The 26,253-nt window shown below is 44.4% G+C and overlaps 2 protein-coding genes across 2 annotated transcripts in view; one reads left to right on the top strand and one right to left on the bottom strand.

The window, feature by feature from the left end:
* The window catches only part of TIMP3 (TIMP metallopeptidase inhibitor 3), a 47,508-nt gene extending 32,822 nt beyond the window's left edge, over positions 1-14,686 (bottom strand). Inside the window, exon 1 of the mRNA XM_054989465.1 lies at positions 14,293-14,686. Coding sequence (XP_054845440.1) covers positions 14,293-14,413 — 121 coding nt within the window. The 5' untranslated portion in view covers positions 14,414-14,686. The remainder of the gene's footprint in view (positions 1-14,292) is intronic.
* Positions 1-26,253, top strand: part of SYN3 (synapsin III) — a 255,305-nt gene that overhangs the window by 82,556 nt on the left and 146,496 nt on the right. The gene's annotated exons all lie outside the window — the stretch shown is intronic.

The following is a 26,253-nucleotide window of genomic DNA, read 5'->3' as shown; positions in this document are numbered from 1 at the left end:
GGGCTCAGTCTCCAGACCCCTGATCATTCTTGTCGCTCTCCTCTGCACCCTCTCAATTTTGTCCACATCCTTTTTGAAGTGAGGCCTCCAGAACTGCACACAATACTCCAGGTGTGGCCTGACCAAGGCAGTATAGAGAGGGGCTATGACCTCCTGCGATTTCGATGCTATGGCCCCTTTGATACAACCAAGGATTGAATTAGCCTTTTTTGCCACCGCATCACACTGACTGCTCATATTCAGTTTACAGTCCACTCTTACCCCAAGATCCCTTTCACATATACTACTGCCCAGAAGTGTATCCCCCATCCAGGATTTGTGCTTCCCATTTTTGTGGCCCAGATGTAATACTGTGCACTTGTCTTTGTTGAATTGCATCCTATTCACAGCTGCCCACTTCTCCAGAGTATTCAGGTCTTGTTGAATTTTAATTCTATCTTCTGCTAGGCTGCTATGAGTTACATTTGTAACAATTTTTCAAGACTAGAAAAAAAACTGGAAATCTGGATGCCTGGTCTCCTAAAAATCTGTTGATGTTGCCTAGGAATTGGAAATATTTTTCCAGATCTGGAGGCTGGTTGAAGCATGCGTATATTTGAATTTAGTGAACAGGAGAATATTTATCAGTTAAGATTATTTTCAAAAGGAGGTTCATTGCATAAGAATTCAGGAGCCACTTGATAAATTTGTGAAGCCAGAAATCTTGTTTAAAACCAATCCAGTGTACTGTGCTATGAAGGCTATTAGGCAGGCTAATCCTCTGTGCAGCCCAGTCCTGTGCAAGTCCACTCAGACATAAATCACACAGTTCAGTGATGCTTACTTGTGAGTCAGTACACACTGGATGACAAAAGTACAACCCAATCCTATGCTTGCTTATTTGGAAGTAGATTGCTTTGTGTTCCATGCAGCTTACTCCAAAATTAGTGTTTAGTGTTTATAAGACTGCATTATTTCAGAACAGCAGGAAGGAAGGCAAAAAATGGCATTTACAGCACTGTCAGAAATGTAAGGCAGGAAGTAGAAAATTGAATGAGGCGGACTGGAAAGTATATGAGGGGCCAAACCACAAGACCAGGTCTGGAATTTTTTTTCCTTGAGAGAGGGGATGTAGCAATGTTATGGAGAATGGTTGGTTTAACCCAGATATCCGCTTGGCTCTCCAACTTAAATAACTGTTACCTTTCCATACTAGTCACTTCCCCTTTTGTAAAGTCAGGAAGAACTATTTATTTTTCTCCATCTGGGGTTTTTCTCTATCCAAGCACTAGCTAATCTATTTCTCCCAGCTGTTTTTAACCACTTTAGTGCCGATACAAGCAAGCAAAAGAAAATTGATTTCCTGTACAGAACTCCTGGCATATATAGGATGCATTCACATCTGGGCTGAGACTGTTCTTCATAGCAGTTAAGTTCCACATTTTCCTCAGAGAATAAATCTCAGAGGTGGTCTTGTTATTTGCCCCCTCATATAATTTCCTAGCCTCCTCTCCCAATTTCCTATTTCCTGTCTCTAGCACTGTAGTTCAAGGAAAAACAGCAATATTTCAAATCCTGAAAGATAGAACCTGTGAGCAATTCAGGGAGTACAGTTAGACCATTTCACACCATTCTTGCAGTCACTGTTATTACAAACAATGCAAGTATACGTAACACCTGCATGGAGTTGCTGGGAAATATGCCAACGGTAGTTGCTTGCCATTAGTTTTTCTGTTATCACATAACTATGTGGTAGGTGGGCACAAAACAGTGGGTGGTATTTCTCTTTATATAACAATGCTTCTGAAATGCTGCTGGTCCCATAGGCTTCCTGGTGGAGAAACCACAAATTACACAAGTAATATGCAGTTCTTGCTTGTTCTCTGAGCTTGTGCCTCTGTATGAGCATATGTCAATAGCATTCTCAACAATTCTCAGTAGTTTTCACATATCTGTAGATAGCCATTACATTCTGCTTAAAATGAAATTCAAAGCCAGTTTGGAGGTTTTCTCATGTATATCTAACAAATGTTTGGAGAAGCAAAAAGAGTTTCAGTAGGACTAGGAAACACTTGGAGAGGTTTTTCACACCTATAAATATTAACACAATTCAACTGATCCAAAACAATTTGCTATAAAGACAGATCCTGAGTAGAAAATTCTTGTCATCCTTTTGAGGAAACACCATACTCTTGCTGTACATAGGTATACCAGGCAACTGGTAGAGAGAACCAAGATCTTTGGGAATGACAGCCCATTGAGTTCTCTATCCTCTTCTGTCCTTTAGAGGATGCTCTAAATCACTGAGATTTAACTTTCAATGCAGAACAAAAATCCCTAATGACATTTCCACAGAACTCCTTATACTGAGTGGGTAGTCAAGGAAAATCTGGAGTTTGCATTTTTAATCTGCCCAGATACCCATAAACCTGTTGTGGGCATAACTTCAGCCTTTTTCAGTTTCTTTAATACATCCTGGCTGCTTTCTTTTCACATGAATACAGCATGCTAATTCTTTTCAGCCTAGTTTCCCCACAATTAGGTCTGCACCACTTTCAGCAAATGTGCTGTTTCCTCGGGATCTTGTTGGAGAACAGGCTTTAAGGAATTCCCCCCCCCCATTCATTTCATAAAAGGATTACTTGAGTGAGATTAGTGCTCATGAAAATGAAAGAAAACTGCCTCGGCTACAGCTCAGGGCAGTGTTACTTAGGCACCATATAAAGCTACTCTATACACATCACCAGGCCTCAGTGTTAATCCATGTTTCATGTTGAGACTTATTGCATATTCTAGAGAACAATCAGCATTTTATGGTTTTGTGAAGCAGATAATCTGCAGGAAGACTAACATCAGTGTGAGAGCAATCATTGTTATTAAGGCTTGCAAAATATCCCACCAAAGGGGCCCTCTCTCTACTTTGGTGATGGGACGCACGCTACCAGTCTATCACTGGGATGAAAAAGTGCATTTTTAATACTACAACAGATTAATTAAACTAAAGCTTTAGTTAATTGATTGGGGGAGCCAAGTTTGATTAGTCCAAGTAAATTTTAAGCAGTAAGTAAAAATCAATCTTTTATTATAGTCTATTTTACTTGTATCCTGCTCTTCCACCAGTAAGCTAAGAAAACATATTAACCCCCTTGCCTTTCTTTCCAACAATCAGTGGTAATTTTATGTATTAAATTCTAAATTACATACACTTCTTTCAGAGTCTCAAAAAGGCCCTTGCATGGCGGTTTGGGTAATACAGTCAAGTTTATTTAAATTGAATTAATTGGGAAAAGTCAGAGGAGTTAAAACTAAATTACTCTAGGGCTGTGGAAATAAGGTGTGTGTAAACCTATAGGTTTGTTCATGATAAAAATGATCCAAGAAGTCCCCAAGTTCACATGCTTACTCTCCCTCCTCCCCTCTCACAGCACATCAATACTCAATATGCCCTGGTTTACAACTAACCACAATTTGTTGTGATTTACAAATCGGGTAATTTAATAAACGGATGTTTGTTTCTTCCTGACAAACCAAGATTCTAACACATGTTATTTATGATAGAGAGGTTCTGCATTGAGTAGTAACTAGCTGATCAAGCCTGGCATTCCAATCAGTACATCAGGGAAACAAAACTGATCCAAGGTCACCTATTGTGCTTTTATAGCTGAGTGGAGATTTGAACATACTCTCCACATTCACGGTGCAGACATGCACCATACTGGTTCATGCTTGTATTTTCCAGTTTCCACATTACTAGAAGAACAAGATCAAGGTGACAGTTAATTATGTATTAATGCAGACTTGTACTGAGGCTTTACCACAAACTTCTTTGAGCTCCTTGTTGCATCGTACTCTCCAAGTACTATTTCTTTTTAGAAAGGACTTATGTAAACAGCATTAGGAATTTGGCCCATGGTCAACATTTATTTTGTCGCTACAGAACTCAAGAGACTTTTGTCTGATTTCTGGAACCTTACGCCTCCTGCAGCAAGAATGCCAGTTATATAAAATCACCATAGTGGTCCAAAATATCTTGCATTTTTTAATTGTTAGTCAGTGTCATTTAATGTATTGAACTTTATTACCTCAAGGAGGGAATAATGTCACATTAGAAAGCAAGGTTGACTAGTTTTCAACTATTGTTCTGAAATTTTCTCCTTCAGGGGCAGAACTTCTCTTAAAATCATAAAAAAACATAAAACAATTATAGTGAAATCCCCAAAGACCAGACTGGTTAACCCAACATTTACTCCTTATTAATTACATCTGTCCTCTCTCTACAAAGCAAACACATCTAGCTCCTGAGCCAAATTTACAGGATGCGGCCTGCTTCTGTACTATTGCACCCATTTACATGAAGGATAAAATAGTCCCAAGAGGATAAGTCAATGCAGCTGCTTATTGTAATTGCCTATAAATAGTGATACTGTATGAAAAACTCCCATTTTCCAAGAGTGAATGGATTTCCACTGTTATCTATCCTGAAATGAATCAATTCAGTCAAGATCTATAGCTTTGCACCTATGAGAAGAATCTGGACTACTGTTTTAAAATTAAATCTCTCATCTAAGGAAATCTTGTCTTCTCATAATGATCTAGTCATAATTCTAAGACACAGGTTCAGTAGACAGTTGGCAAGTTTTATATGTAACATTAAAGAGGTTGATGTGAATCCTTGGTCTCTCACTGTGACAGACAACAATCTGTATCCACTGAGGTAATGATAATTCCCTACCAGCCAAAGTATCATTTATATTGTTGTGTGCTTATGGGAGCAATGCCTCTGACCAAAACAGGCCCAATGGTCAAGCTGCATGAAGAACAAAGCTGTCAGCAACAAAATATTGGAATCCAGCTTTGTGAAAAAGAAAATGAGATTAAAACTTCACATGGGCACTGTATAAGAGTTTGGTACCCCATTGAGACTAGATGCAGTTATGGTGCATAGGTGCAGAAAGGGAAAGAGCAGGAGGAATAATCAGGGACCTCAGGAAAAAGGAAGGAGCGAGACACTAAGAAACCAAAGGGGCATTGCACTACTAGATCTAGAGAAGGGACTCTTTGCACCTCCACACTGAAAACTCTTCTAGTTAAGGGTTAACTAATTGCTGCTGTACTATGATCTGACAATCTTTAGGTGTGGAATAGTGTGGGATGGGGTGCTCAGTTACACACACTGGCTGGATCTTACGAATAGAAGGAGTTCTCAGAATGAATCTCTGCCCATTTCTTCATCCCCCCCCCGCCCATTGCTCCTGATTGACAAGGGGCTCTTCAGAAGAATGGGATTCAGCACAACTTTGAGGAAAATCAGCAGAAATCACCTCTCTAGAAAATAGTGGGTTTTGCCATTTCTCCCTTTTAACTACAACCTCTGCACTACATTCAGGAGATCTCCACTTTTAGGAGATTTCAGAAATTTCAGGAAATGTAGGAGGATGTAGACTGAAGTGGGGAGAGATCTGTTCTATGAACACCTTCCATTAACTCTTCAAAGGATCTAACAAAAACAACATTTGATTTATATACCACCCTTCAGGACAACTTAATGCCCACTCAGAGCAGTTTACAAAGTGTGTTATTATTATCCTCGCAACAATCACCCTGTGAAGTGGGTGGGACTGAGAGAGCTCTGGAAGAGCTGTGACTAACCCACAGTCACCCAGCGGGCTTCAAGTGGAGGAGTGGGGAATCAAACCTGGTCCTCCAGTTTAGAATTCTACTGCTCTTAACTACTACACCAAACTGGCTATCTATTATTATTTTGAACTAACCCCGCAGTTCTTTAGCTCTGGGCTGTAAAGTGTTGCTAAGCCTTGGCCAGCACCTAACTTTGCAAGAGGCTTACTCTGAGGTTGGGATGGAAAATGGTGGGCCAGAGATCTCCCCTGCCCTCCAAACTGGCATGATGGCAAGTCACAGTGATATAACCAGTACTCCTCCACATACTTCACTTCCTTCTGGATCAGCAGTGGGGAGAAAGGGCAGTTGTTACTTCTCAAGAAGCTGGAATTGGGTCCTGGGGCCTTCAAGAGCAATCATTACTATATTACTGGAGGCAGTAAGGGTCAGGGCAGCATAATCCTTGAATCTGGTTAGGCACAAACTAATTGCAAAATTTTGGAAAATCAGAATATAAAATAAGACACTGTTAATTTGGGGGGGGGGGGGGGGTTCTAGCTTTGAATCTTCTGAAGTCTTGTACAGACAGGAAAATTGAATCCCACATGCTTAGCTTAAGGTGTGAACTCCAAAGCCCCTTTGTTTAACTAAGGAAAAACTGTTGGGTGCTGTTTTATTTCAAAATGAACGTTAGTTTTAATTAAGACAATTATGAACACATTAAAAAGGCAATGCAAGAAGGGCCACCCACTGAACGCTAACAAGGAAAGTGATCAAGATTTTACTAGCAGCCTATTAGAGTAGAGCTTAGTGCCTTGAAATAAGTTGAAATCAATAGGCTTAAACTGGAGTAACTTTGCTTACTTCAGATTCCCCATAATACTGAGTTAGACAGACCAATGGTTTGACTAGATATAAGGCAGTTCAAAGTTGATATAAGACAGATGTTGTTTGATGGAATACATATATAAATCTCAGGTCCTTCTTTAGATATTTATTCATATTACTTTAACAATTCATTGCCAATTGGAAGTGGTTTATACCTACCCTTGTCAGATTTTTTTATTGGATGTTGTTTATATTTGTGTCCTGCATAGTAATGTAATATGCTTTTCTTTTAGTATGACCTTCTGGCCTCATTCTGCAATGAGGCCAGACACAGACACAGAGACATTCTTCAGTTTGTAGACTTTTGTTACAGGTTGAGTGCAACACCGCATTCATCAGTCAAAGCAACCTCAGGCCACAAAAGCTGATTCTGCAGTAAAGTCTTAATCTTTAAGATGTTGCAACATTTTGTTGTCTACCTACCCAGAACACGTTTTCAAGCCTCTATAAGGCTGGTTCTTTTTTTTTTCTTTTAATTCTCTGGCTTTGAGATAGGAAAGATCAGAGAAAGAAAAAAAATCTACTAGCTCTATACGTGCATGTGCACACACACATACAGAGCACATATCTAATATTACAGAAGTCAGAATCAGTTGACAGCACAGCAGGTGGGAAGAATATAGAAAAAGACTCTCTGTCCATGTGAGCCTGGAAGGACCTTAGGATCCTCACAACAAGGTTTGCTCTCTCTCTCTCTCTCTCTCTCTCTCTCTCTCTCTCTCTCTCTCCCCCATCCTTAAAGAAGATCTGTGACTGCCAAGGCAGGAATGTGAGGGCCCAGTCCTTAAGAGACAGGCTACCAGCTGAAGTAATGGCTGTCCCTTCTCTCATTCAGTTAGATGACAGTTGAAGTCTGCATTGTTCAGAAAGACTTTTTCCTAGGTTGGTTTTAGTTATGTTAATGTTTTAGTTTTCCAGGTTTTGGGTGGTTTTTTAATCTTTTTTTACCATGAACCACTTTGAGCAATGAAGAAAAACAGTACAGAAATGTGGTAAAAGAAAAAAAAAAGAAGGGATAAACCCTTGCTCAACCAGAAATCAAAACACTCTAAGGCAAGGGTAGAACATCTGGCTCTTTGCTGAAGTTGAGGTCTTTGGGAGTTTACTTCCCGCAGGAGACTTGGCATGAGCATGTGCAGCAGTAACTAGATACTAACAGAACCCTTCAGAATTGCATTAGGTAATACTGCAATACATGTAAACTCCATTACAGTTTTTGAAAAAAAACATTTCAACTACTAACCAATTGCATAGGGCACCAACTACTCTATAGCTCACATTCAACCACTAAACTATCTTCTATCACCCCACATGCTTTGTCATGGAACAGAATCCTGTAGGCATCTCTCATGACATATGAGTCTAGAGACACCACCTGTGATGTGACCCAAACTGTACCATCCTAGTAAGAGTGACAACATTCTAAACCCATTAAATGGTCTTAGAAGGAGGTAACTCAGTTTAGAACGGTACTGTGAGCCTCAGATAGCAGGGGATTCATTACCATCTGAAGATTTCATGGGAACACTGCTAACAAAAACTTGCTTTTGGAGGTAAAGGATTCCAAGTTATGTGGAATGTAACTATCTTGTGAGCTGTACATGCTATTGGATGCATATTAATCTAGGAATAGGAACACTGGTAAACAAACCATGGCCAACACAGGTGGTGAGCTTAATGCAGATGCTAGCAAGCACTATGGACTGGGGGGAGGGGGAAGAAGAGCGATTTTATGTCCAGATATAAGTGGAGCCAAGAATCAAGATTTCAGACAAACCTTCCTGAAATGGAGATCATTATATCCACCCCAATACCTCAGGGATTTTCCCCAGCCCCATAGAAATATCACATTCAGCAATCTGAAAAGTTCCTTCTCTTGCAGAAAATGCAGCAAGTACAACAAAAAAGTACAACACATCTGCTAGAATGATCATGGCTTTGTCAAGGGGAAACAAAACGTTTGTGTCCATTATTCATGCCAAAAGTCCACATATAAAAACAAGGGGAATCTGTGCAGGGCAAAAGGGGCGAAACTCTTTTGTCTCATTCACAGGGTTCGCTTGCACCGCATTGTCCTTTCTGGATTTTTTTTCAGACAGCTTTCCCTAGTCTTCCAGTTTGGGATAGCCAACTTTTATGTATGTTTACCCTGAAGAAGGTCTCAATGAGTGCAATATAACAGACTCCTAAATAAATGTGCACAGGAGTGCAGCATAAGTTACTGAATAAGGAGCCAGAAACATTGCAGGATAGATATTAACTTAGGGCCAAGGTATGTACCCAGCAAAACTGTGTAATAGAGGCCTTTCTGAACGCTTAAAATTTCAGAGCTGCAGGTGAAGGATCACAGTTTTGAATGCTTCCTCAATGAAGAAAAACTCTCTGCATATAATAAACTATGGAGACTTGGGATATGGAGACTTGGGTTCAAATCCCCAATGAACCTGATTCAGAAGGTTGTTGTGAGGATAAAACGGAGGAGGGAAGGAAATGTACCTTGACCTGAGCTCCTTGGAAGAAGTTTGGGATAAAAATGTAATTATAACATGCACCCAATCAACTACCACTTCAGTGCAGGTCTAATGTCATTTTGCTGATTTACTAAACTTATTTACAGCAGGATTTGAATCCAGTGGCAACTTAAAGAGACCACCAAGATTTCCAGAGTATAAGCTTTTGAGAATCAAAGCTCTCTTCTTCAGAGCTTCGAGTATCGAAAGCTTATACTCTGAAAATTTTGTTGGTCTCTGAAGTGCCACTGGACTCAAATCCTACTGTTCTATAGCAGACCAATACAGCTACCTACCTGAATTTGTTTATATTATATATTTATTTGAGTCTTTTATCTCCCACCATTTACCCCAATTAGGACCCAGGCAGTTTACATCATTTCCTTCTCTTCCATTTTATCCTCACAACAACTGTGTGAGTTAGGTTAAGCTGAAAGTATGTGACTGGCCTAAGGTCATCCAGCAAGCATCCATGGCAGAGCAGGGATTTGAATGAGGGTTTCCAACATGCTAACCTCTACACCATACTGGCTCACATGGACAGGAGCCCTAAGTTTATTACACGATCAGTTATACTGAGATAACAATGCTTGAACTGTTTTTAAACCTCTGTATGATTTAAATATTCAAGCTATATAAGGGTTGAAAAAAACTTCGATGGCCCTGACTCAACTCTCTTTTATCCTGCAACAAGAGATCACAAAAATAAGAACTGACCTGTTATCTATAGCAGATGAAGGTCACAATTCTATAGAGAAACAACACAATCTATAAATGATACACGATAACCAGCAATGGTCCAAGCACACTGAGGGGTGGCAACACTTCCTCCAGTAATATTAGCCATGATTTGGAGAGTAATAAATATTTGAACAGTCTAACTGAAAGGAAGCAATCAGGGCAGAGACAGATTGGAGATGAGTCCAGATCTACCTTGGCAACTGCCTTTAAAGGAGTTCCATGCCAAATTATATAGCTAAATGAACGAGTCCATCAAGCAGCGTTTTCTTGCAAGATACAGGCATTTCCTTCAATTCCACCTGAGGCCTCATGTTAGGATTTGCCTTAAAAAAATTCCATGTCTGCCATCTTGCTAGTTCATTTACTTGCATAGTTGCAACAACAGTCTCAATAGATCTGTCCTTGCTGCATTAACTCCACCCTTTAAAGGCTTAACATTTGAGTTTGAAGGGCCATAAAAACATGCTGCCAACTCCCTAGCGACTTCTCTCCCCTCCCTACACACACACACACAATATGTGTTTTATAAACCAGCATGTAGTTTAGTCTGTCCAAACACTGAACTAGTATGCTGTTACAGTTCACCATGGTAACAGTTAACTCTTCAGCAGCTAGAAGCCTGTATCCAGTTCTTCCCCTTTTTGGCTCATGAGAAGCATGGCAATGTTTACTAAAGAGATGTTGGCAGAGCTATTTGTTTAACGAAGCACTTGGCCTTTTAGAGCCCTCATTCTCCCTTCACAGAACATGGACTTGACAAGTTTCAATGAGGTCTTCAGAAACTGGTCCTTTAATAGAGGAAATATTGTTTGTTTTCTGCTTTATATGCTGTTTCTTTTGGATTGTGTGGAAATGAACTGGTACCCCAACTCTGGATTGGTGCTTACATATGTGTTTGTGTGGGGTGTGCATGAAAAGGCATCCAGGGACAGAGGGTGGGGGCAGGAAAGTGGCTCTTCCTCTAGGATCGGCTACATCTAAGTTTGAACTAAGTAAATCCTTGTAAAGCAAGGTTTATAGGCTATTTGCATTGACTAAAACAAGAAGTAAAAAATCTACCATTGTTATATAACTGGCAGCCTAGGGTTGCCAACAGCCCTGGGGGTTTTCCCCAGCCCTGGGGAAAAAATGTTCTGTCTCTTTTGCTTTTACACAGTTTGTGAAGCTTTCCTGACCTCTTCAGGCAGGCTATTCTATAAAGGGCGGGGGGGACCACAGAGAATGCACATATACAGGCAACTGTTGATTTTGTCCATTTGCGGGTTGGCATCTGCAGAAGGCCCTGTTCAGACGAGCGAAGCTGCTATGGTAGAGCATAGGGAGAGAGGTGTTCCCATAGATATGAGGGGAAAGGCCATGAAGAGCTTTGTATGTGATAACCAAAACTTTGAATTGAGCCCAATAGTGACTGCAGATTGGGAGTAATATGCATTCACCACCTAACTCCTGATAATAATTGAGCTGCAGTGTTCTGCACCAACTGGGGTCTCCAAGTTGACTTTGAGGGGAGACCTATGTAGAGTGTATTACAGTACAGCTGTTGATTGTATTGAATTACACTGGGTAATCCGCCTTGAATCTCAGTGAGGAAGTCAGACTGTAAAAATTGTAAATAAATAAATAAAAAACTAAATGGGCAGCTGAAGCTTTCATGGCACTGAGGTAAATAACACCAATGAGTATATAATATTCCATTAAATCTGTATTAAAGAGACAGGATACTTTTTCTCCAGGCAACCCTAAAATGGCACTATTCTAAACACTTGTAACGATGTCCTTGGCTGGGTGCCTGCTGTCATATTTATTTGTCATAACATTTTTATGGGCCAACTTAGCAAATCTTTTGAATTTCTGATAGCAGTAAAGGCCAATGTCAAATCCAATCTAAAGGACTAATGTAAATGCAGGCCATCTCCCTCTTTATTGCATTGCCTTTTGAAATGATGCATGTTTCCAGATGATATCAATGCGAGTATGTGTTTTAGACTCACTACCATTAATGAAACCAGAGAAAAGGCATATCCGGATATAGTAACAAGAGACACTAGTCAATAGCCAAAACATTTATGTGAGTAAGAGAAACATTCGTAAGCATTACAGCAGATTAGCGGCACGTGGGAAGGTTCTGCATTGGAACAGACTTGGCTTCCCAAAAATGTTTTCATCAAACAGACAAGTTCACGTTGGCGTTGGAAGCTGATATACCCACTCATGCAAAGCAAAGAAAAAGCAGCAATAAAAATCTTTCAGTGAACTTTGAATTGTTTCAACTACTCAAAAGGATCCTCAGTAATATCTTACAGTTCTCCAGTCTGTAATTGCTTTAGTAAAACTGCAGCCTAACCAACACATTTATCAGACAGCATTTTGGGGGGATTTTGGCACTGTTCTACCTAAACTAGACAAGAATAAGTGCATTTATCTGTTTTTTCTAAATAACTTTTTCTAAATAAGTAAATAAGTTTTTCCAAGAAATTGCTGGGTGACTACTTACAGAGGTAAAATTAATCTGGTACAGGCAGTTTGTTTGTTTGTTTATGGAATTCTGATGCTGCCTATCCTGGGACCCTTGCCCACAGTGGCTTACAAAATAACATAATAAAACATAACATTAAAAGCTATAAATTAAAATCCAGCATTAAAAAAAAAACAGCCAGAGAATTTTCAAAAATTATTTAACAGCTATGGAATACTGGTAAAGAAAGTGCCCCCACCCTCTACCCACCCACCGCAAAAGAAACAATACTGGTAATTTAAGTTATTTTCACGTCTGCCACTTTAAAAAACAATATACTCCATGGTCTTCGGGGAGGGGGGACAGATTCTCTATACAATAATGAAGGAGTTACTAAAATACTTTCATACATCCTAGTACTCAGGCCCAGCATTAAGTAATATGAATCCATTGTTTGGGGCAGAATATTTTTAATGGAGGATATTTCTATGGTTTCAGTAACTCTTTCATTGCCAAGACTGAAAATTGCTTCCTCCCCCCCCCCCCCCCGATAAAGCACTGGAATACTTTGATGTCTAAAGTAGCAAAGATGAAAATTAACTTAAATTTCTTACCGGTACTGTGCCTCCTATTTCTATTAAAAAATGAGCTTCTGTACTGGATGAGATCCAGAGGAGTTAGCCATGTTAGTCTGTAGTTGCAAAATAGTACAAAGTCCAGTAGCACCTTTAACACTAACCAACTTTATTGAACCATAAGCTTTCGAGAAGAAAAATGTCATAAAGCACTCACAGATGCACCATTACATTTTCTCTCTTCCTTAACTTATTGTTCCTATCTATTTGAGTCGGATCCAACCAACTTTTCTACTAGTGAAAAGTCATCAGTGGATTCCCCTTTGACCATCCCAAGGATCATGGAACCTGCATGGATAAAAGCCATGTGGATCCAATGCTGGAGGGAACAGGATAACTGAAGAGCTGGTTGGATTCAACCCACAAGGTCAAGTGACACACTGATTGATGCCTGAAGCTAGAAAACACACACATGTTGCCCCTGAACAGATCCCAGTGCAAAGAAAGTATGAAAGATTCATAGTCTCTCTTGGGGTTCTGCCCAATAGAATCCACACAAAAAAGTTGTTGTGAGGCACTGCTGTGAACAACACTATTGTCAAATTGCTGGGTACAAGCTGTTGACAGTGAGAGAATTACATTAAGTTTCATATATTTATCTGCTTCATATTAAACCTACTTGATAAACATTTTGGCTGTACATTCCTAATATTTGTCTTGGGGAGGGATAAGTTACAGTTGCTAAGATCTAGAAGTTCATGCAGCACTTTTTTCTTGCTTTTTGAAGAAACATTTTTAAGAAATGTTTGAAGAAACATCAAACCTAGAGGTTTGATTTAGAATACTTCTGCTCAGTATGTTCTCAGGCATATAAACAGAAGGGCAGAGAGAGAGAGAGAGAGAGAGAGAGGATCCACAAATACACATGAATGAAATCCTAATGCTTTCCTATATATTTTGTGCATATCACCTACAATCATTTGCAAGATGGGCAGAGAGACTAATTGGGTAGAGCAGCAAATAACCCCAGTATCACTGGAAGTCAATTATTTAGTGTTCTTTGGATGGAATCAGTCCAATCTCCAAAACAGTTCCCTCACCATTCATTTTATGAAGTAACCTTTTCCAATTTTCCCAGAAACTCACCCCAGCCATCACAAACCCACAGAGTATCCCAGAACTTTCTAGATATTGGCAAACAATACAATGCCACTAGGTTTGCCATTCACATGTGTATGAGAAAGATTGTGCAACTGTGTGACAGGTACCCAAGTGCTTAGGTTTACAACATTTTATTATTATTAATAATAACAACAATCCAATACCACTGAGAGAGAGAAGAGCCTATCTCCTTCTAGTCCTACTTCAATAAACTTAACCTGTTCGATATAACACACCTGTGCGACATCTCCACAGCAAAGTGGGACTCGCCAAGGTTGGAATCAGCAAGGTTTAATACTACCCACTCAGAAGATGCTGGGCGGGGCGGGTGGGGGGGGGTCCGAAAGGGGGAAAGCAAACTTACCAATGTCAGAATTGCAGAAGGCATCTTGGGGGTGAATCGGGACGCAGGTGCAGGCGTCCACGACCAAGTCACTCAAGCTCCAGCTGCACAACAGCAACAGACTCAGCACCCACCCCGACATGCTGCTTGACGCCACTGCTCCAGAACTGTGCGATTACACGGAGGGGAACGGGAGGAGCTCTTGTTTAAAAGCAAAAACTGTTGCGACTTCTGCAGCCTCTCCTCGCTCTCGCTCCTGCTCGGTGGACCGCCAAGCGGTTGCGCGCTGGCTCCTTGCAGGACTTATGAGCGCTTTGTGGAGGAGGGAGGCTGGAAAGGCTGGCGACTCCGTTTCGCGGGAGTTCAATGCTGCCTGGACACCTCTTTCGCTTCTGGCCGCTGGGCAGCTGCAGGGAGTTATAGCCGCGATCGCGCCCCTCTCCGGCTCTTGGGGTACCGCCCCCCGGACCAATCGGAGCCCCGCATTACCTCATCCCTCAGGAAAAGGGGAATGGCTACCAACCAAAAAAAAAACCCACACATTTGGGAGGCGGGGTCGTAGCGAGGGATTCAGGTCCATATAGGGAATAATGAGTGTTAGCTTTTCCTATGCGTTGGTTGGGGCTGGAAGAGGGAATTTTGCTGTAAGCACAGCGCGTGCTGATGTGTGAAGAAAGGGGGCCTGAGCGGGGCTTGGACGAAGGGCGCGTCTCTTATTGAATTACGCGTCTCTTATTGAGTATGAAGACGACTAGGGAAGCAGCGCCCCTTCCCCTAGTTCCAGGTCGCTACATGTTGCTGGAAGCGGAAGGCATTGCCAAAAGTTTGCAGCCGCGTCATGGACGTTATTGGTAACTAAAGAAACAGTTTTCCAAAAGCGTTGGGACCTTGTCCCCACCATATTGTCGTTTCGAAGAAAAAAATGTGTGAGCATATCGTATTTTTTCTTGCTGCGCACAGCCGTTCCGCCAGTCCACTGGTGTCTGTTAAAAAGTTTCCACGGGAAACCACCAATACAGGATGGATGCTTCCAACAACCAGCCTCACTGGGTTCCCATGAACATGCGCTCCTGTGCTAGGCCTAGGAATTATCACAACTCAGCGGAGAGCTGAGAAGCCCCAGCACACAGAAGGCGCTGGAGGAGGAGCCGTGTGGCCTTTCCCAAGCCCCTCGCCGGGCTCTGGAGGAGGCACCACAGCAGGCGCCCGCACTGTCTTTCCCTAGCCCCTCGCCAGGCTCTGGGGGAAGAGCCATGGCAGGTGCCCATGCAGCCTTTCCCAGGCCCGTTGCCAGGCTCTGGAAGAAGAGCCATGGTGGGCACCCGCACGGCCTTTCCCCAGCCCCTCGCCGGGCTCTGGGGAAAGAGCCGTGGCAGGCGCCCGCACTACCTTTCCCTAGCCCCTCGCCAGGCTCGGGGAAAGAGCCACGGCAGGCGCCCATGCAGCCTTTCCCCGGCCCCTCACCGGGCTCTGGAGGAGGCACCACAGCCAGGCACCTGCGCTGCCTTTCCCAAGCCCCTTGCCAGGCTCGGGGGAAAGAGCCACAGCAGGCGCCCATGCGCCCATGCAGCCTTTCCCCGGCCCCTCGCCGGGCTTTGGAGGAGGCATCACAGCCGGCACCCGCGCGGCCTTTCCCCCAGCCCATCACTGGGCTCTGTGGGAAGAGCTGCTGCAGGCGCCAGTGTGGCCTTTCCCCAGCCCCTCGCCGGGCTCTGGAGGAGGCACCGCAGCAGGCACCCGCGCAACCTTTCCCCAGCCCATCACTGGGCTCTGTGGGAAGAGCTACTGCAGGCGCCGGTGTGGCCTTTCCCCAGCCCCTCGCTGGGCTCTGGAGGAGGCACTGCAGTAGCTGCTGGCACAGCCTTTCCCCGGCCCCTCGCCAGGCTGGGGGGGGGGAGAGCTGCGGCAGGCAGCCTTTCCCCAACCCCTCACCAGGCTCGGGGAAAGAGCCGTGGCAAGCGCCAGCGCGGCCTTTCCCTGGTCCCTCACTGGGCTCTGGAGGAGGCACCGCAGCAGGCGCCCGCGCAGCCTTTCACCAGCCCCTCGCTGGGCTCTGGGGGAAGAGCCATGGCAGGTGCCCATGCGGCCTTTCCCAGGCCCTTTGCCGGGCTCTGGAAGAAGAGCCATGGCAGGCACCCATACGGCCTTTCCCTGGCCCCTCGCCATGCTCTGGAGGAAGAGCCATGGCAGGTGCCCATGCGGCCTTTCCCAGGCCCTTTGCAAGGCTCTGGAAGAAGAGCCATGGCGGGCACCCGCACAGCCTTTCCCCAGCCCCTTGCCAGGCTCTGGGGGAAGAGTCATGGCAGGCGCCCGCGCGGCCTTTCCCAGGCCCCTCGTTGGGCTCCGGAGGAGGCGCAGCGGCAGCCGCCCACATGGCCTTTCCCCAGCCCCTCGAAGGAAAGAGCTGCGGCAGGCATCCAGGCAGCCTTACCCAGGCCCGTTGCGGGTGTGGAAGAGGAGCCACGGTGGGCATCCCCAAGGCCTTTCGCCAGCCCGCCAAGCATCCTCTCTGGCCCAGTGCTGGAGGAAAAGGTGGCAGCAGCAGCAGCAGGCACCCATGCTATTTCTCACCAGCCCACCGAGCAGTCTCTCTGGCCCAGCGCGGGTGCTGGAGGAGGAGGAGGAGATGGCGGTGGTGTTTCACACTCCTAGGGTTGCCAGCTCCAGGTAGGGAAATACTCTTTTTGTGTGTGTGTAAATTCATGACTAAGGAAATCTGTTTAAATGCACGCAAAAAATTGACTTCCTAGTCACAAAGACTTGCATGGCAAGGAAAATTCATGACAGAGCTAGGGTCTGAATCTGGAAATTTTACACGTGCTGGTAAGACAGGCTGTCCTCTAGTTAAATTACTCCATGGGGAGTGGGGAGCTACGGCCTCAGTTTTACCAGTATTTTTGTACATCAATAGCATTCTGCTTATATCTTCAGGGGAGAATAGATCATTGCAATACAGTATAATAAAACAGAATGGCAAGCAAGGAGAAGGCAGGACTTCAATGCTGACTTTATGCTTTATGACTTGATTTCATTTCAAAGATTCCATGACCATAACTCACAAAGAGAAAGGGAAAGAGTTTTAAAGCCATGAAGCCTCCAGGGCGACTAAAGGCCAGTTCTAGGCTGTTTCAATGAGCAGCTCTCAGCTGGAAGCTAAATAGGTGCTCCCCCTGCAACTTCAGCCAGCTTCCTTCTTCTTTCTGCAGACCTGGCCACAGAAGAGACAGGAAATGCCAATCGATAGAGCAGAGGTAGAGGGAGGGATGACTGCACATCACATTCTGTTTAGGATTTGCTTGTGGGCAAAGAGGAACCCTTACTGAAGCTCATCTGCCTGATGTTGCCCAAAATGCAAAGAAAACTCTGGCAATACACTGATGCACATGGAAAGAAATGGTGTCTGAGCCATTTGCAGGCATGCTTCACAACACCTTTTTATATAAAACATAGAAGGGAATAGCCAGAGAGTGAGTGCATTGCAGGGCTGGATGATGCACAATTCTTCTCCGTAGATCCAGAGGAGTTAGCCATGTTAGTCTGTAGTTGCAAAATAGTAAAGAATCCAGTAGCATCTTTAAGACTAACCAACTTTATTGAGGCATAAGCTTTTGAGAACCACATGCCTAAGTGGGTGTCACCAACATATTGATGGCACCCAATACCAATGCCTCAGACAACCTAAATCAAAAGTCTTTTAATCAAATGGATTCTGGTTTTCGAAAAGGCGCGCTCACAACTTGCAAGTTGCTGCTCACAAATTGGATTTCTGGCTCACAACACTGCACAGCTTAGAGGGAACATTGGTTGTCACCAACCATATGAAAACCAGGGATCTTATATAAACTGGATAAAACATAGCTGAGTTTTAATGCCCTGTACATATGTTACAATATATGTACTTCACATGGTCTTGATATGCATTTACTTGTATAGGGCTAGATTCTAGTGTATGCTGGGGAGGTATAAGCTTTTGAGAGAGCTCCCTTCCTTCGAGAGCTTTAACTCTCAAAAGTTTATAACTTGGAAATCTTGCTGGTCGTTAAGGTGCTACTGGACTCAAATCCTCAGCTGCTTCTGCAGCCCAGCCCAGCTACCCACCTGAAACTGTATAGAACTACCATATTAGCTATTGGACAATAGACACAGGTGTATCTATCCACTTTGGGCAGAAGTGTTGGAAGATGAAGATGACAGGTACAAATTCCAGTCTCCTGGTGGCAAGGCACCCCTAGAGAATAGTAAATGTGTGTGTGTTCATCTGAATGTGAGGGCTCAGGGATCAGAGGGGATTTTTACGTGGAGGACCATGGTGGCTTATCTACAACCCTGCTTATTCAACTTTAATGCAGTGCTTTGCTGCTAAGAGGTGCTGGGAGCAAAGTCTTAGGGAAAAGATTCATTAAGTGCACTAGCATCATGCCACTTGTTAGGCATGACAGAAAACTTATTAAAATGTAGCCCTTCACCTGAAGTTTGAAGTTCGTCCTACAACCCCTTAACACTCCCTAACACCTCAATACCACTTCATTCCACTCCAAATATAAACTAGGCCTCATTTCAGCCCAACCTAACGACAACCACTTCAAAAGTGAACACTCATATATTCAATACAATTATTCAATACACTTAAAATTTGCCAGATTACATGCAATTCATACAATATTCAAAATCCATTCACAATCCATTATATTAATCCATACAGTCTTTGTGACAAGACCCAAAAGTGCTCAGTGCTGGGATAACAAATAGTCCATAACCACAGCTATATAGTTAAATACATGAATCCATAAACAGAATAACTCAGTCCAATGCAATTTAATGCAACAATATAGCTGGCCAGGAAAGCTCTGTAGGTCATAAGTCATGTAGAATTATCTGTCTGACGGGAAACCGGTGCAGATTCCCGTTTCTGGAATCCCTTTCTCAAAGATGGTAAATGTGCACTGCAACGTATCCTTCATCCACTTTTGACCTTGTGCAAAGTTATAGATAATTAAACTTAGTACACCATCCATTCATAATACAGTAACAAAACATTCATTGCACAAATCCCATAATTACTCACTAGTAGAGATGGGCATGGACCGGGAGGCAGCCACGGACCGCCGGTTCGGGGTTCGTGGACTTCCATGGACCATGGACCACGAACTTTTAAATGGACCGGCCCGGTTTGAGAACCAGTTCGATTCAGAAAGGCCTTGTTTTTCCCACAGATTTTCACTTGAGTAGACTTTCCCCGCCAAAGGTTCTCATGTAACACTCCTCGATCATCACTTTTCCAAAGAGACAAACAACTTCCCCTCCCCTATTCTGACTGACCCTTACCTGCCCTTGGTGGAAGGAGGGAGACTTGTGCTCCTGTCCAGGAGAGGTGGCTGCCCACAAAACCCACCTACATGGGCTGCATCAACAATAGATGCCCTCCCTGGGGGCGGGGAGACCCAACTCCCCATGATGGGAAATGAATGGATGTACTTGAGTGAAAGCCAACTCCGCAACAGGAGATCATGCAGCAATTCAAAGGCCCCTTGCTGGAATATAAGGCATGGGAGGGATGGAAAGGATATCTTCCACACCTTGGGGGAAGGAGACTTATGCTACCCTATTCAGAGGGAGCCTCTTTGGGCAGTGGACAATGAGTCCCACCTCAGTGACGTGGTGTGTCTGCTTGCTTGGGTTAGGGGCAGGGCTTATTCTTTATAAACTCAACTACTTCCACTGCACTGTCCTACTTGTCACTGGACTTTGAGGATTGACCCTCAGAGGGGCCCTTGTGCTCGCAGGAGCAGGATGGTCGCCGATGACACCCACTTCACCGAATGTAGTGGCGTCAACAAAGGAAGAACATGTGGGCACTGCAGACCCCTCCCCCACACCTGGGGGAAGGGAGCAGAAGCGGACTCCCCAGTTGGAGGGGCCCTTGCGCTCACAGGAGCAGGAAAGTCACCAACAACACCCACTTCACTGAACTGAATGTGGCGGTGTCGGCAAATGAAGATGTGGGCTCTGCAGCCCCCTCCCCCATGCCTGGGGGGGAGGGAGCGGAAGAAGCCTCCCCTCTCAGAGGGGCCCTTGCGCTTGCAGGAGCAGGATGGTTGCCGACGATACCCACTTCCCCAAACGTGGCGGCATCGGCAAAGGAAGGACATGTGGTCACAGCAGCCCCCTCCCCCACAGCATATCCACCTTCCTGCCTCACCAGAAAGGATGGGAGGGACAACAGTCGTGCCTTAGACTGTTTTGTCAATATACAAATTATAATGGAAGTAGTTGAGTTTATAAAGAATAAGAGGAGGTACTTAGAAGGTAAGAGGGACAGGGCTTGTCGTCAGGAGGAGGATACCAGGGACAGGGCTTGTCATCACGAGGAGGATACGAGGGACAGGGCTTGTCATCAGGAGGATACCAGGGACAGGACTTGTCATCATGAGGAGGATACCAGGGACAGGACGTGTTGTCAGGAGGAGGATACGAGGGACGGGCTTGTCGTCAGGAGGAGGATACCAGGGACAGGACTTGTCATCATGAGGAGGGGGAGGGGGAGGTTCCCCCCGTTCCTGACAGTCCAAAATAGAGCACGCTGGTATTCTCGCTGAGGGGGGGAAAGGAGGCCACATTTGCCTGGGGGAAGCCTGATCCCACAGCTACCGGGTGACCGCACCTGAAGCTCCATCTTAGCATAAACTCAGCGGCAGCAGACCTCACCCACCTTCCTGCCTCCCATTGACAGGGGAGCCGCCACGTTGACAACCGACTCCACCCCTATATGGTACAATCGGCTGCTCGATCGCAACCATGTATGTAACCAAGGAGGGAGCACTAACAAGAGAGACCCTCGTGAAGTGGGAGGCAGATCGGATCTGCCGTCCTGCCTTTGTGGGATGTGGGGGATGGGCAGGACAGGAGACATTGCTTGGTTGGTCAACATGGTTCCTGAGAGGGGGGGACAGAAACATGACAGCAGCATCAGCAACAGAACTCAACCGCCTTCCTGCCTTCGCGGGGCGGACATGATGCAGGGGACCCATTCCCCCCTGGCCAGAGGGAACAGCAGGTGCCCATGCAAAGGGGGAGAAAACACAGAGAGCCCCCCAAAGCGTGCTGCTAGTCGTCAGAGAGTGGGTGTTTCACAGAGGCCAGTAGGAGCCCCCCTTGCACCTCAAAAATCAGGCAGGAAAGCTCCCCCAAAGTCACCCACTATTTAGGGAGTGAAAGGCTTAGAAAGAAGTGAAGCAGAGAGCACCCCAAAGCGTGCTGCTGGTTGTCAGACAGTGGGTGTTTCACAGAGGCGAGTAGCAGCCCCCCCTCCACCTCAAAAGCCAGGCAGAAAAGCTCCCCCAAAGTCACCCACTATTTAGGGAGTGAAAGGCTTAGAAAGAAGTGAAGCAGAGAACCCCCCAAAGCGTGCTGCCAGTCGTCAGACAGTGGGTGTTTCACAGAGGCCAGTAGCAGCCCCCCCTTCATCTCAAAAGACAGGCAGGAAAGCTCCCCCAAAGTCACCCACTTTTTAGGGAGTGAAAGGCTTAGAAAGAAGTGAAGCAGAGAGCCCCCCAAAGTGTGCTGCCAGTCATCAAAGAGTGGGTGTTTCACAGAGGCCAATAGCAGCCCCCCCTTCACCTCAAAAGCCAGGCAGAAAAGCTCCCCCAAAGTCACCCACTATTTAGGGAGTGAAAGGCTTAGAAAGAAGTGAAGCAGAAAGCCCCCCAAAGTGTGCTGCCAGTTGTAAGAGAGTGGGTGTTTCACAGAGGCAGTAGCAGCCCCCCCAAAGCGTGCTGCCAGTCGTCAGAGAGTGGGTGTTTCACAGAGGCCAGTAGCAGCCCCCCCTTCACCTCAAAAGCCAGGCAGAAAAGCTCCCCCAAAGTCACCCACTATTTAGGGAGTGAAAGGCTTAGAAAGAAGTGAAGCAGAGAGCCCCCCAAAGCGTGCTGCCAGTCGTCAGAGCGTGGGTGCTTCACAGAGGCCAGTAGCAGCCCCCCCTTCACCTCAAAAGCCAGGCAGAAAAGCTCCCCCAAAGTCACCCACTATTTAGGGAGTGAAAGGCTTAGAAAGATATCAAGCAGAGAGAGCCCCCAAAGCAAGCTGCCAGTCGCCAGAGAGTAGGTGTTTCACAGAGCCCAATAGCAGTCTCCTCTTGCACCTCATCAGCAGCCAAGAAAGAAAGTGTGGGAAAGAAGGAAAGAACTCAAGCAGACAGCGTCCAAAGCTGCCTTGCACGCACTGTGGGTCTTCAAGTGGGTGGGGTCAGAGCACGATAGAACCCACCGGCAACCCAGAAAAAAGGAAGAGTTTTTTTGGGGGGTGGGGGGAAATTGAGCCCCAGAACCCAAGGACTCGAAAGCGAAAAGAAATCAGAGTAACCCGATAGTACGGTAAAAGGATTTTTAAAAAAGTGCTCTCAAGTAAACCAGAATTGAAAGGAGAAAAAAATTAAACAGGAATGGAGAATAGAGTAAGCTCTCTTGCAACCGAAGCCCCAAAGCCCAAAGGCACAAATGACGCTCTCTCAAAAAGAAAAACTTTCTCGCAGCAAGCAGTTGCTAAGCGAACTCGCGTCCCTGTGCCAGCAAAATGAAGCGGGGCTTCGCGCGCGTTGTCTTTTATGCAGATATGCTGGTGATCTCTGTTTGGCTGACAAAGCTGCCAATCAAGGTTTCCTGGGCTAAGATTGGTGTGTTCCAAACGGGGAAGGTTGCTCCACACCATTGGCTAGGAAATTGTTTGAGCAGGGACGGCGGGAATCCTGGCATGATGGGCCAACGGACAGACGGACAGAATGCCCCAAAGTTCGGCGCTTTCATGAAAAAAACACGTGCCCACGGCCCGCGTGTTCGTGAACGACGAACTGGGTAAATTCGTGGAGAAATTAGGTCTGTTATGCGGACCGTGCCCACCTCTACTCACTAGCAGTTAAGCCCTTGGTCCACACTCCATTCATAATACAATAACAAAACAATCGTTGCACAAGCCCCATAATTACTCACTTGTACTTAAGCCCTCAGTAACATAACGTCCAGTGCTGAATCGAGCAAAGGCTGCATGACAATGCAGTTACAAACAGTCAATAAGTACTCACTCACTCAATTACAGCTGGCAGACAAAAGGGAAAAGCTTCCAGCATTTTATTTCTCAATCGTGAAAAATAATCATGAGGAGTCATTAAATTGGCATAAGATCATCAGAACCAAGCTTCAGCAACAGCTTTTATCAAAGATTAAGCAAAGGAAACAACACAGACAACCCACAGAATCGGCAAAGGTAAAGATTGTTATCAGACTTTTAAAAATGGAACGGCAGTAAAAAGACCAAGGAAAAATAAAATAATGGACAGAATATAAAAGAAGAGACGTTTAGTAATAGAAGCAGAGTAAAATTGAAGACGCTGGGGAAGTAAAGTTGGACTAAAAATCTGAAAAGAAATATTGTTTATACTTACTGCGGTTAGAATTGAGATAACCAGCATGAGAAAGCGGAGGGGGGGACTGGAGAAACATCACAAAACGGGAAGTTAACAGCAGAGCAGACAATTGAATTCCTAGCAAAGACAGTAAAGTGAAAGGAAGAGGATTGACGGAAAAAGGAACCAAAACAAATATACTATTGGGAGGCTACAAAGGCAACAGGAACAGGAAGTGCGCCATCTTAAGTAAGATATGAAACTAAGCCAGAAATCATAGAGACGCTGTAATTTATTTATTTATTTATTTATTCAATTTATATACCGCCCATCCCCAGGGGCTCTGGGCGGTGAACAGTTAAAATTGATAAAAACAAAAACTAAAATCAATATACAAATAATAAAACAAATTAACAAGGTGCAGTGGTGGGGAGAACCTTCCCCACCCCAAAGGTGGGAGGCCGACATGGCACCGCCCCCTTCAATCACCAAACGCCTGGCGGAACAGCTCTGTCTTACAGGCCCGGCGGAACGATAATATGTCCTGCTGGGCCCGGGTTTCCATTGACAGAGCGTTCCACCAGGCTGGGGCCAGGACTGAAAAGGCCCTGGCCCTGGTTGAAGCGAGGCGGGCTTCCTTAGGGCCGGGGACCACAAGTAAATATTTATTCGCTGATCGGAGCGATCTCCGGGGAACGTACAGGGAGAGGCGGTCCCGAAGATATGCCGGTCCCAACCCACTCAGGGCTTTAAAGGTAAGAACCAACACTTTGAACCTGATTCGGAATTCAACTGGAAGCCAGTGCAGCTGGCGCAGGACAGGTGTGATGTGTGACTGGTAAGGTATACCAGTCAGGACCCGTGCCGCCGCATTCTGGACCAGTTGTAGTTTCCGGATCAGGCCCAGGGGTAGCCCAGCATAGAGTGAGTTACAGTAATCTAGCCTGGAGGTGACCGTTGCATGGATCACTGTAGCCAGGTCCTGGGGCGTCAGGTAGGGGGCAAGTTGCCTGTAAGACGCTGTAATGGTACCATAGAGAAAAAACGCCCGACATTTCGGACTTTAAAAAGACTTTTTTTTCTTTTTTAAAGAAATTTTAAGAAAAGGCAAGGTTTAAACGATTCAACACGGATTTGAGAAAAAGGGCAGACACGTGGGGAGGCTCAAAACCGAGCCCCACGATGGCCGGGGAGAAAGGAGCAGATAAGGAATGGCAAATCTCGGTGGATGCAGCGATCAAAGGACTGGAAAAAAAAGTGGCAGAGAATCATAAAGAGTTGTTACAGAAGATGCAAGAAATGCTGGCAAAAGATTTTAAAGAGATGAGAGATGTTATTCAAGCCGATGTAGCTGCATTGGCAAAAAAGATAGAGGGAGTAAAAGAAGATTTGCAAGTGGCAACTAAAAAAGTGGAACAGGTAGAACAAAAGACAAATGATATAAAAGCAGAAATGAAACATGAAAATCAAGTGATGCAGACAAGAGTGGCAATGATGGAGTGTAAGGCGACAGAAAAGCAGTTAAGATTTCGTGGCATTCAGGAATCTGAGACTCAAACCACACAAGAACAGATGACAAAGATATTAGCAGAATTTCTAGGGAAAGAGGAAGATGAAATAACAGCAAATATGGATTTGGCGTACAGAATCAACTCGGCTTTTGCACAACAGAGAAAGCTACCAAGAGATATTATTGTGCAATTAGTGACAAAGAGAATGAAGGAAGAGATACTTAAGAGGCATTTTGAAAAACCCCTAATAAAGGAGGGGAGTAGAATTAAGATCATGAAAGAAATCCCAAAACGGATTCTCCAAGAGCGGAAAAAATACAGGGAATTGACCCAGAAATTAAGAGACAAAGACATCAGATATAGATGGGAAGTCCCAGAAGGCCTAAGCTTTTATTACAAAGCTTTGAGAATTATCATCAAAACAAAGGAGCAAATGGAAACATTTTTACAGGAAAATGCAGAGGACTTTACTGGATTATTAAAAGTGTAAAAGATGGAGTACAAATTAATATCGTGGAATGTGAATGGACTAACCTCAAAAGCGAAAGACAATTTTTCATTGGCTAAAGAAGCAAAATTGTAATATAGTATGTCTACAAGAGACACACATTAAAGATAAAGATATAAAATATTTAAAAAACAAACAATTGGGGAAAGAATATATATCAGTGTCTAAACAAAAGAAGAAAGGAGTAGTGATCTATGTAAATGAGGCTGTAGAATCAAAATTAATTTTTCAGGATCAAGATGGAAGAAATGTGGCCGTGGAAATAAATATAAATGCGAAAAAAATATTGGTAATAGCTCTCTATGCGCCAAATGGAGCAAAAGACCAATTTTTCAAAGACTTATTGAATAAATTAGATCAGGATGTATTTGATAAGATGATATTGGCTGGAGATTTTAATGGTGTGGTGGACTTGCAATTAGACAAAAAATCAAAAGCAACCATTAAAAAATCAGGGAAGTTACCAAAAACTTTTTTTGAATTAGTTCAACAAGAACATTTGGAAGACGTATGGAGAAAAGAAAATCCGAAAAGTACTGAATTTACAAACTACTCTGCAAGGCACTTAT

The sequence above is a fragment of the Eublepharis macularius genome, chromosome 9 (genome assembly GCF_028583425.1).
Source record: "Eublepharis macularius isolate TG4126 chromosome 9, MPM_Emac_v1.0, whole genome shotgun sequence".
Classification (NCBI taxonomy): domain Eukaryota; kingdom Metazoa; phylum Chordata; class Lepidosauria; order Squamata; family Eublepharidae; genus Eublepharis; species Eublepharis macularius.
The sequence above is the reverse complement of the archived record's forward strand: the minus strand, read 5'-3'. Positions and strand labels throughout refer to the sequence as shown.